This window comes from Anopheles cruzii, chromosome 3 (genome assembly GCF_943734635.1).
Source record: "Anopheles cruzii chromosome 3, idAnoCruzAS_RS32_06, whole genome shotgun sequence".
NCBI lineage: Eukaryota > Metazoa > Arthropoda > Insecta > Diptera > Culicidae > Anopheles > Anopheles cruzii.
In genome coordinates this window covers 15590227-15602871 of record NC_069145.1, presented here as the reverse complement: position 1 = coordinate 15602871, position 12645 = coordinate 15590227, and the positions used below count along the sequence as shown (strand labels likewise).

Sequence of the window (12645 nt, the reverse complement as noted above, 5' to 3'; positions counted from 1 at the left end):
TTTATAAAAACCGGTGAACGGAGCGTATATCAGATGGCTTTTCGCCGGGTGCGTCCGTTGTCGTGGCATCGCCTTTTAGAGCGAACCGCAGCTCAAGGGTATCGTCTGTCTCTTTGCGGTTGGACTTCACGGTGCGGCAAGGATATCCCTACACTGAGCTGTCGCTGAACAACGTTGGACTCTCATTTATCCATAAAAATTGGTTAGCGTGTCTTAAGCCTGTTAACCTCTTTTTCCATCGGCGCAAGAGGAAGACGAATGAGTATCCTGATCACATCCACCGAGATCGCAAAAATTGAATTCGAATTCTTGGGAATCCAAAATTCTTCCCAAATAAAACGCTTCAACGCTGGCAACGGCAACCATTCACACGATAGAGCGCCGAGGCACGTATTTAGATCCTTTTCCTGGTAACAAGTTGGAGTATGTTTGTTGAATCCTTAGAGACCACTAAAAGTGAAAACAGAGCTTGGTTTGACGATAGGTTTCAACCTCAGCAACCGTGTTGAAAGTTGCTTCAACTCGACAGATCGTTGGCATGGCAACATGGGTGGAATTCGGATCCTGAAAACGTGTTCCTAGGACAGTGAGGATGAGATTGTAACGACGTAAGTGTTTTATAAGACATGTAAAGGCCTTAAATTCAACAGTTGGCAGTGACATTGAGGACACCTGAAGAGTTTCGATGAGTGCTCGAGGAGCCCAAGAGGAGAGATTTGAAATTAATCCGCTTCACTTTTGAAGCCGCAGTATCCAAACATGCTTGTCGCACTGTGCCTCGCAACGTTTGCGTGAGTTATGTGACACACTTTAAACGGCCCGGTATATCCGACCATGGCACGTGGCGGTGACAACCAACGACTCACTTTTCGGAAAATCGTTACGATGATCGTCAAGATTGTGAAGAAACACGATACTTGCAGAGCGATTGCTTTGATCTGCAGTGTCACTTACACGCAGGGCACTAATGGCTAAGCGAAACGATCAAAACAACAAAATCGCTCGTTAGTGCGACAAACCGCTTTCAGTTATCTCGCTCTAAAAAGGATTCTTTTCGCACCAAAGAACTTAATTTACTCTAACGCGCACACACCCCATGCACACCGTACGTGCTTCAAATGGAAAGGAAGGATCTGAAGGGCGCCATCTCCGTGTTGTGTGTTTTGTAACAAAAAAAAAGGAAACTCATGCCGGAGGCCGTCCGGGAGAAAGTAAAGAAACACTCTTCCCACTTCAGATGGCTTCCCGGACAAAGACGGGGCAGCAAAAAAACACACCTCGGCGTAGCTTTACACAGGCTCAATGTCGTTTACATGTTATTAAATTTGAATACAGACGAGCGGCACGTAACGAACGATGGGCCCCCGGCCGGCCTCTCAGCGAAGATACTCCCGCGGCGTCCGGAACCGTATCGGCCGCACAGAATCCTTTTTAAAGCCCACGCGATATCGATTAAAGCTGACAATCTAAGGCACACATCGACAAGACACGGGCTCGGTTGATGCGGATCATCGACGAGCGAACACACGCGTCGGCCGTCGCCCAAAAAACATAACTCCTATCGAACGTGTGGAAATTCGCCACGCATCGGGGCCGGTGCCGTCATCGGCAGTCACGCGTTTGCCATCGGAATTTCCAAAATCGGTTTTCGTCGTCCGTGAATTCCGTTCGCCGGGTATGTGGGCTTTCGAGCACAAAATTCTTCCCATTTCGGAGCAAGCGAGAATTGCTCGAGTAACTCCTTTTCGATAACTTTAATCAACAAATTAATGGCAACGGAGAGCAATAGTTTCAAACCGGCTGCCATCGGGGTGCGACTGTAGTTCGCCTCCGCGTGGCGCACCCTGGGTAACGCTAAGAGACTACAAACCAAGCGGCTCCCACACGCTTTAAGGTGGCAGCCCCACCGTGGGATAGGGACCTTAGGCTAACAACCTACTGTACCCGAAAATACACTACGTTACGGAAAATGAAGAAAAATTTCGATCTGGATTATTGGCAACGACCCTGAGCATGAAAACAAGGACACGAATTGGAACTTGGAACATACTGACCCTTGCCCAGCAAGGTAAGCTAGCGCAATTAGCTAGGGAGGCTAGCCGACTTAAAGTGGAAATTCTGGGGCTGAGCGAAGTCCGTTGGCCCAATACTGGTGAGCACAAGGCATTGTCCAGACAAGTCTTGCTCTACTCTGGCATACGAGGCGAAAACGCTCCTCGGGAACGTGGAGTTGGATTCCTACTTAGTCCAGGGGCCCACGCAGCCTTGATGAAGTGGGAACCGATAAGCGACCGAATCATCGTTGCCAGATTCAGAACGCGGGTCAGAAACCTTACAGTCATCCAGTGCTACGCACCAACAGACGCTGCCGCCCTACACGAGAAAGAGAGTTTCTACAGTCAGCTGAACAGCGTGGTTGAGAAAATCCCAAAAGGGGATATCCAGATCCATCTAGGCGACTTCAACGCAAAGATAGGCTCGAATAACGCGGACCTTGAGCGTGTCATGGGGCGCCACGGCCTAGGAGAAATGAACGAAAACGGTGAGCTGTTCACAGAGTTTTGTGGCAATAATAACATGGTGATTGGTGGATCGCTCTTTCCCCATCGACCAGCACATAAGGTCACGTGGGTATCTCGCGATGGCCGAACAGAAAACCAAATCGACCACATCTGCATCAGCCACAAGTGGAGAAGGAGCTTGCTTGATGTACGCAACAAACGTAGCGCTGATATCGCATCTGATCACCATCTTGTTGTCGCCGAGGTACGCCTGCGCGTCGCACGTGTGCAGCGACGAGAAGAGAAAGTAGGGTGCCGCTATGACGTGCGTCGGCTGCAGAACCCGGAGGTTAAGAGGGCTTTTGTCGATCAACTTCAAGCCCGTGCCGCGGATATGTCGCCAGGCGGATCTGTCGAAGAGCAATGGAACGGTATCAAGGACGCCTTCATCACGACGAGTGATAAAATCCTCGGCAAGGCGCGCAGTGAACGGAAAGAATGGATCTCGGATGTAACCTGGGGAATGATTGACGAGCGGAGAGAGGCGAAAGCCAGTGTTGAGCGAGCGAGAACCAGAGCGGCTAAGACCGTAGCCCGTCAAAAATACGCCGAACTGGAGAGAGGTGTTAAGCAAGCCTGTAGACGGGATAAGAGAGCTTGGACCAACTCCCTAGCCGAAGAGGGAGAAACCGCCGCCGCCAATGGTGATATCCGCTTGTTGTACGATATCTCTCGCCGCCTCAGTGGTGTCAGGACAAATACTCGAATGCCGCTGAAGGACAGAGCTGGCCAGTTACTGACTGACCGAACAGACCAACTTAATCGCTGGACTGAGCACTTCGAAGAACTTCTCCGAGTCTCGAGTGTCACAGACCAACAGAATCAGCAGCAAGTGATACCATCAGTGCGTCGCATCAACCGTGTGAACTCTGAGGCACCATCACTGACAGAAATCGAAGCAGCAGTCAAGGGTATGAAATCCAACAGAGCGCCAGGAGTAGACCGCATTCCGGCCGAGATGCTAAAAGCTGACCCAGCCTTGTCAGCCCAGATGATGCATAGGCTATTCACAACTATCTGGGAAACCGCGACTTTCCCGGTGGACTGGATGCAGGGCATCTTGGTGAAGGTTCCTAAGAAAGGGGACCTTACAGAATGCAGTAACTGGCGCGGCATCACGCTGCTCTGTATTGCACAAAAAGTATTGTGCAGAGTGATCCTCAATAGGATCCAAAAGAAAATCGACGCTACTCTCCGGCGGCAGCTAGCCGGATTCCGTGCCGGCCGATCATGTGTGGACCACATCACAACGCTCCGCATAATACTGGAGCAAATCAACGAGCTCCAGGACTCCCTCCTACTGGTGTTCGTTGATTTCGAAAAAGCTTTTGACCGACTCAACCAGGAAAACATCTGGAGCGCACTCAGGCGCAGAGGAGTTCCAGATAAGCTAGTCCATCTCATCGAAGCTCAGTATGAGGCGTTCTCGTGCAAGGTATTGCACAACGGCGTCTTGTCCGCCCCCATAAGGGTCACTGCTGGCGTGAGACAGGGCTGTATACTATCGCCGCTACTCTTCCTTGTCGTGATGGATGAGATTCTTGCTGGAGCTATTGACAGCAAACCTAATCGAGGACTACCGTGGAACCCTATAACGATGGAGCAGCTAAATGACCTCGACCTAGCCGACGACATTGTTTTGCTCTCGCAACGTCGAACTGACATGCAGAGCAAACTTGATGACCTCACCAACTGCTCTAAGGCGGCAGGTTTAACAGTGAATGTTGCGAAAACTAAGTCAATGGTAGTGAACGCTGACAATCCCTCCAGCCTCACAGTAGCGAGCCAACAAGTTGAGCAAGTGGAAACCTTTCAATATCTTGGTAGCCAGACAACGCCTGATGGAGGTACCAAGAAAGATATAGCCATGCGGATCAGGAAGGCCAGGGGTGCATTTGCAGGTCTTCGAAATATCTGGCGCTCAAACCAGATCACTCTGCACACCAAGACCCGGATATTTAACTCTAACGTTAAATCTGTGTTGCTATACGCCTGTGAGACGTGGTGCGTATCCACAGAAATAACGCAAAAACTGCAAGTCTTCGTCAACCGCTGCCTGCGATACATCATTCGGGCATGGTGGCCTAACAGTTGGATATCCAACGAGGAACTCCACCGTCGATGCCAGCAGCGACTGATTGAGATTGAAATCCGGGAGCGCAGGTGGAGGTGGATCGGACACACCCTGCGAAGAGGAGCAAACGAGATCTGTAGGGAGGTACTGGACTGGAACCCGCAAGGGCAACGGAGGAGGGGCAGGCCCAGAGGCTCTTGGCGGCGAAGCCTGGCCGACGACATCCGGGCTGCTGACGGAAACCTTTCCTGGCGCCAGGTAAAGGCGATAGCGGGTAACCGTCAGCAGTGGAGAAATTTAACTTCATCCCTTTTGTCGCGCCGATAAGACGGCGGACACAGGACCTGTAAGTAAAGTAAGTAAGTGCCATCGGAACGTAGGGCGGAACTAAGTCAATAACTTTCGCACTCGAGCAATCAATGCTGAGCCCTGGGACCTCATATCAGTTCGAATACCTGCAGAAAGGCACTCCACAATACGGGCCGCCGTGCGAGGGCCATAAATCAAAGTTTCGTGTTTGCTCGAACCCGGCACCCTGATTGGCCGCCCTGGGTCGGCTTGGCAAAAATATTGTCCATTTGTCTTTCGGTCGCAAAGTCACAGAAACGGAACCGGAACCGTTGTTTGTGTTGACTTCACATTCCGGCCCCAGCTAGGTGCCTTACCGCTATCAGGCTGCTGCTGATGGACTCCTGGCCGCGCACGTTCGACTTGAAGTGCTCGATGACCTCCCATTTCGGCTTCTTGGGTGAACTGTTCTCGTGGATGGTCATGGACTGGGCCGGCGACGCCGACGCGAGCTCCAGCGTAACGTTGGCCGTGGCCTGTTCGGTGGGCTGTTGGCGCAAGGACGAGCAGCGGCGGGCAAATTTGTTCTTGCGCATCGAGGCAAAGTCCTGCCGGTCGTGGCGGTGGTGTTGGTTGTGTCCGGTGCCAGTGCCGGTGCAGTGTCGTCGAGGAGAGACCAGAGAGAAAGAGAGAGAGACAAAATCGTGAAGTCAGAATCGTGATTCGGACGGGTGATCGTAAGTGGTGAATGGGTCCTGTGCATAGGCTCAGTGTGTGCGTGCTCAACCAGAAGCGCCTAATGGCCGAGCGGCCGAAGCACGGTGGAACCTTAATTTTGAGCAGCCGATACGTACCAGTTTGCCATCGTTGCTGCTTTTCTGCTTGATGCGAAGCGAAAACCGTTTGCTCCAGTCGCTGTTCTGGTTTTCGGTCGAAAACGAGCGCAGCAGCGGCAACGGTGACGTCATGTTGAACTACGTTGGGCGCCTCCGGCGCGCGAGTCTGCGAATGAGCCAAATGTGCCATATGGTTGAGATTGAAGTTTATATTGTGAGCAGAGCAGAGCTACAAATTGGCTCATTATCGGGTCTGATTTACGATTGGTTCCTGTTATTGTATCGGATATATTGAAGCAAACATGGTTCGAATTCAGCAGCGGAATACATTTGGGAGTCGAGCAAACGCTCAGCAGAGAATCTGAATGAAATTACGATGGTCCCTTTAAAATGTAAAAATTTTAAAATCCTTTTTGAAGGATGTCGCGACCACCAATGACCGCACACAAAAACACGTGCCGTCCCAATGGAAAGCGCAAAAAGCTTGACTTCTGGTCGACCCACGATGCAAATGGATCCTAAAGGGCGTTCGCCACAGCCCAGCCCCGTAATGAGTTGAACAACTCCATCATCAACATTAACAAAAGCATTTCATTTCGCTGCCCACTGCTGAACCGGGACGAACGGCTGTTGTTTATGTTGTTACCGAATTTTGTCACGGAATTGTGGGCACACGAAATAAACAATATCAATACCGTGCGTCCCGCTTCTAATTGATTTCGGTGCCATTTCACTTCAACGATTCCCGGTACTCGGTACCTTCAGTGTTTCATCCGGCCCTCCGGGAACGTCGGTTTGTTAATTTAATTTTTACTTCACGGGCTTCTCCTACGGGGCCTCACCCGGGAGACAATATCCGGGGGAACCAGGGAGACACTGGCCAACTGAAACGCTAAGTCAATATTTGCCCCTTCCGTGGGTGAAACTCATTTCGGAACCGCCGAGATCCGTCATCCGAAGGTTGTCCGCGTGTCGGATCTTGGAACCATCGCCGGTTGCCTCGCTGTTTGTCATCTCGGTCGGCTCTGGACGGTGCAGTCTGGCGTAGTTGTACCCCCGGGAGGAGCGCAAATACCATTAATCTGCCACCCATCGGTTTGTGGGTGTCAACGTGCGCCCAACGCTTGGAGCCATTTGTGTTTTCCGTTTCTTTTCGATTGTTTTCGGATGAAGATTGGTTCCATTAATTAGGTGGACTACCATAGTGGGCACATTAAGCGACGACTCGGAATGAGTCGACCGCCTTAAGTGTGTTCGAATAGAAGCTTTAACTTTAAAGAACTGTACCGTTGTTGCTTATAAAAACTACTCTTTTCAGGTTGATCATATCTGGATGGATATCTGTTCCTATTTACGAATGTTTGTGCAAAATGTGTATATTTATCATTCAACATAATTGTATCTCAATGTGGCTTCATGCTAAATAAATATCAAAGATGATTAGCCTCAGGGTACATGATTTAGGACAGGGTTCTGCAAAATTTCAGCAACAAATTGAGCAACATTTTCGGGCTTCATTTTACGATTCTACGTTAGCGATAAGATAAACAAATGCCGTTAATCCGTATCGATTAACGTAGGTAAACTACGGTAAATGCGAAAGACGTCAGTTCGAATCCTGACGAAGCTCATCAACTTGAATAGATAAGATAAGAACAGCAGTGATAGGAACATCCGTTGCCATCCATGCCGTTGCCCGTCGTTCAGCTGTTACAACTACAAATAGAAGCATCACAAAGCGATTCTTATCCAGCGTTGCGAAAATGTGACATAGTTTGGAAACTCCATTATTTTCATCTATCCAAATGTCTTGGTTTGGGACAAACAGAACGAACTACGGTGCCAGAAAAATGCTCGACCGTCAATCAGCATCAACTCGGAACTCGGCCCAGCGAACTGACGACAGAGTGCCTCCAATTCCGCGGAACGCATATTAAGCGAAACAAGCTCGTGCAGAAGACGTCGAGCCACGCCGGGGACCAAATCCCATTTCAGCGTCGATCTCGCCGTCGATGGGATTTTTGATTTAATGGCAAGCAAAACAAAATCCATTCGCTGAACGAACTTCGTCGGAAACGAATCGATTTGTCGCGTATTGGGTTGAGCTCTGTTGAGGTTGGAAACATACACATCAACAGCTTGCATTCGAACGAGTACGCCATATTTCCTTGTTTTTATTCACTCGCATTGACACCTTCACCAGGGATAGTCGATATCCGTTTCATGGGCAACACTTCCGCGAAGCTATCAAGCTCGGAATTGATTTTGGTTTGGGTTGGCGACACTTCGCACAAATATACGAACAAGATCAGACGATCACTTCAATATACAAGAGAAAAGAGTTGTATTTAACTTATGATTCAAATTACGCCACTCTATACAGTGAACAACCATCGGGAACGTCTCTGCAAGTTTCCATTCTCAAAACATTAATTGGTGTTCTGTTTGTTCTGGCCACCAATTAAAAACAACTCCTCGAATGACCACTTAAAAAAGGCACATCTTTTATCGTTTTTTTAATCGGCGAAACAACACGGTGAACAACTCGGAAGGATCAGTTTGCCTAATGGGCCCGTGTTGCGTTCTGCGTGACGTGGGCGATAAATTTCACAATCAGTTGAGTTGCGGCCTGGTCGGAACCCGGAAAAGGGACAACCGGAAAATTAATCACATTCGCAACAACGTTCCACCGTCCCGGCCGCAGCGGGTAGAAACAAAGGTAAAGAGGAGTTGGAAAATCGATACATCCCACCGGGCAGACGGTAAAAAACATGGGACACAAAAAATGCGGTCCTAACCAAACACAGTAAAATCGGGCGCCCTCGGTTTTTTTCCCACAACTTTTCACCTAATTATTTTTTCCGCCCTCACGGGTTTCGGGTCATGTTTTACTGAGTTCGACGAGGGGCCCAATAAAAGTGTGTTCGTCGAATACAGTCGAAAACAGAAGAATAATTTGATTTCCGTTTCCGCTCCAAACAGCCATCAGCCAGCGGCATACGGGAGGAGCGCTGCGCCACGATGTTCCGCGACGACACGATCGATAATTAAATTAAGCGCAACATCAAGCATTAACCGAGCTACATGCTACCGGGCTCGTCAATCTCCTGGCCGTAGGCTGGCCGGCAGTTTCCAGCACCTGAACCCAGTCATCCGCAGGCATCGACACCGTGCACCGGAAGATTAGTGGAAGATCAATTAACAATCCCCGGCGGAGACGTAGTAATCAAACTGCAAAGATCACACCCCGAACGGTTTACGTGCCATCCATCAACCTTCCGGTTCGAATCAACCGGAACGCGGTAAACAGAACGCGGACCCGAAAACATCGCGCGAGTACGCGCGAAAGTATGTGGCCATGTCTGTAAGCCGTGTAAGCCCTCCCTGGAGAACTGCCAGGTGGAAGAGTTGCGGGTCGCGTGTCACACCACCCGGAACACGATTGATTGTTGAAGGCATCATTCATCAGGGATGATTAATGAACACGATGCTCGCTGGGCCCATCAATAACTTTACACCATCTGTCTGGTGGGCGCGGGTTTATTGAACAGCTCCGAGAAGGAACATCTGTTGTGATTGGGAACTAGTTAACCATACTTAATGAGCGGCACATGGTAAGCGCACTCGAACACGGCGCGAATGTCAATACGGCATGTCCAGTGATATGATTGATTCGGGGTTTGTACCTTGTATTCAATTAGGAGCATTTCTTTGCTTCACCATAGTTCGCAGTTCTCTCTCTGATTCAAATATAGCATCGAGATTGATCGATAAAAACTGAATTCCAGAACGCAAATTCCACTCAACCGACAACATTCAACGGTCAAACGGCCCAGCATGTTCCAGACTCGCACAAAATAAAAGCCACAAACAACGTGGCACCGCACGGAAAACTTTCCCCCCATTTTTTGTCCATTGTTTTTCACGAGGCGCACACGCTAACCGGTGCTCGGTGCAACATTCCGTGTGTAAATTCCGAGATCCGGTGTTCCGGAAACCACACCACGGGTCAAAACACGAATTTAGAGCCCATGTTCAAACCCCGCACCGGAACCTTGCGTTTCGGGCCCATTCCGTTCCGGAGGGCTCTCGGGGGAAAGAATAAACAGTTTTCAACAGAATATCAACGGCCACGGTGCCATGCCGTGCAGGCCAAAGTCAATCTTTTATCTTGATTAGATTAAATCATCGCCTGTAGCGAAACAGCAAAACACATAGATACGAACCGGAACCCCCGAAGCAGGACATGTGTGCACAGCTGCCAGCCTGGGTTCTACGTTCTCACGCCGGCGGCGGGGACATACGCAACGCGACGAGCGTCGGTTGGAGTGAAACGAACTCATCCACTTCCTGCCCACAGGATAACAATGCATAACAAAAGTCGATTCATGAATAAAACATGTGTGCTGCTGAGAGGCGAGCCGGTCCGGCAAAAAAAATCGTCCTTCCAATAGGACCCACCCGAAACCCGTTTGCCACCTTCGCTCTCTCCCTCTCCCTCTATCCGCAACGAAAAAAACTTCTCATCGATGCCATTTCATGCCATTCCGTCGACCCCAAAGCATGCGAAAGCTCATATCGGTACCCCGGCTGCCGGAAGCTGACCAAGCTGCTCGCTTCCGGTGTACCGTGCCGTGGTCACAGTGCAACGGGCCATGGGGTTTAAGATGAAAAACCGGTCGGCCGGCAGTAGGGAAGTCGGCAAGGATTAGTAGGAAAATCCACGGCACGGCTCGGAGAATCGATCTCGCTTTTGATTAAGAATCATCGAAACAGTCCACTTGCTCGGCACGAAAGGACATCGGCCGGTGGAACTGCTAGACAGGTCGAGTGCCGATGGTATCTGAATTTAGAGACAAAATTTGAAATCACATGTTAGAACCGACAGCCACCGAGCCACCGAGTTTTTCACTTTTGCTGACTTTGCAACTTCCACTTGTTCTTGTGTTTCGCTGCTTTGGAGTACTGAGCGGCTTTATCTGCCTCTCTGAAGCTTCCATGCTCAATTTGTGCGATAAGGCATTCAACGAAATAAATAAATAAAATTTAAAGTAAGGAGATTCATTCAATTGACATCTTTTAGTTCTGAAATGGAATGCGTTAAACAAGGCAACGGAAAAACAAAGAAACGTTCAAAAGTAGTAAAGGTAAATGAAGTATAAACAAAATAAAATAGCTCTTAATGTTTGAAAGTGTTTTGATTCACTAAAGCTGAAGTATTTTTGGAAAAAATCGAAACAGAAGTAAACCAAAAGTACTAAATAATATAAAATGCAAATTGCCCGTCCAAGAAATCAACGGTATTGTTGGTTCGGAAACAACATGGGACCATGTTGTCAATAATCACCTACCGAGTCGACCCATCGGGATCCCTGTTTGTAAATCAGAGAACGAGCATGATCGTTTGCTTAAGGGACCCATTCGCTGCCAGTTGGTTGCTAGCGTATCCCCTTCTATTTGGTGTGCTCGAATGCGCGGGGCTCCGTTCAATCCTAGTGCCAAATCAACTTTCCACCAGCGCCCAGAAGGAGGCACGGATTGACGGAGAGCTTCTTTGGGGCGGAGGATCCTCGTGGGTGAAAAGATTCAACAGATGGCGGATGGCGATTGGAAAAGGATGTGGATGTGTTTTAACCGTTTGCCCGGAAGCTGACAAATTATGCTGATTGTTTGACAAACACCGTCTTCCGTCGTTTTACGTATCCCTTTCTAATTTTTTCTACATGTCCAATTCGTGACAGGTTTGGCCCGAAATTCGTTTGAATACCCTATTATATAGCAAACGTCAATGCAAACCAATAGCCCGTAGGAACATCTATCTAACAGTTCGTGGCATTCGTCCATTAACCCAACTATTACAAAATGGTTGTGTTTGTTTTAAAATTTTCAGTGTCTCTTTTTGTTAACTTAATTTTATCTGATGTTAATATTACATTTGTATACACTTTTAAATAATGATAGGCTCTGAACTTAACGTATTTCTAATTTCTTATCAAAACTCTATTAAAATAATGCTTTATCTTTTAAAAAGGCCGTGATTTGTTTAGATTGTTCTTGGGGAAAAAATGGTAAAACATCGTGTTCCTAAAATCGATAACGGCGTCGGTACCATCTTCCGGCAGTGTAATGTGTCTGTCAAAAACTTTCACACTTTGCCTCCCAAACAGCTGCTAACCACAAGCGCCAATCGAACCTTAATTTTCTTCCCACCGGAAACATTTTAAACTGCGATACTGCGAAGAAATGCGATGGCTTGAAAAACTTTTGCCTTCTGCCGGGAAGCGTGCCCGTGCCGCAATCGACGTCTGACGGGCAATCAAAACGCGAAAAGTTTTCCATATTTTCGTGTGTGCACTGATCCTTCATCAAGTCTTGCGAGACGAGGCCTTCGGTGTGTACTCCTTCCCCCAAGCAAAGCAAGCAAGCGTTTTCCTTGGCCACCATTTTCAAATCATCCCCGACTCGGAGACCGGGAGACCATGTTCACGTTCTCCCACGTCTCCCACGGCAACCTTATGTTTTTTGGGGCCAGATTGTAATTCAGGCAGCTTGCCGTCTCGAGCGAAAATTCTCGCCTGGCTCTGTTTTCATTTAAACTCTTTTTTTGTGTTACTTTTATGTTCGTAAAAGTAATGAATTTTCTATCGCCGACGACGAACTCTTTCCCTGCACACGCGACGAGAGCGTGAGTCGCTCGAGGTAACGTACGTACGTAAATGTCTGTCAGCCCGAGGATACAGATTTATTTTAAGAAAAAGCAAACCAGAGAGAGACAAATAAAATTAATGTTCCTGCACTTGACGGAAGGTCGGCTGAGCATGGCTTGAACTCTGTGAACTGCATCCTGATACGACGTATTCCGCGTCAGCGAATTCGAAATTCCCAT

The 12645-nt window shown here is 48.6% G+C and overlaps 1 protein-coding gene across 1 annotated transcript in view; it reads right to left on the bottom strand.

Moving 5' to 3' along the window:
• Positions 1 to 5891, bottom strand: part of LOC128269927 (adenylate cyclase type 6) — a 43089-nt gene extending 37198 nt beyond the window's left edge. Inside the window, exons 1-2 of the mRNA XM_053007331.1 lie at positions 5778 to 5891; positions 5301 to 5531 (exon numbers count right to left, since the gene is read on the bottom strand). Coding sequence (XP_052863291.1) covers positions 5301 to 5531; positions 5778 to 5891 — 345 coding nt within the window. The remainder of the gene's footprint in view (positions 1 to 5300; positions 5532 to 5777) is intronic.
• Between the last annotated feature and the right edge of the window lie 6754 nt (positions 5892 to 12645).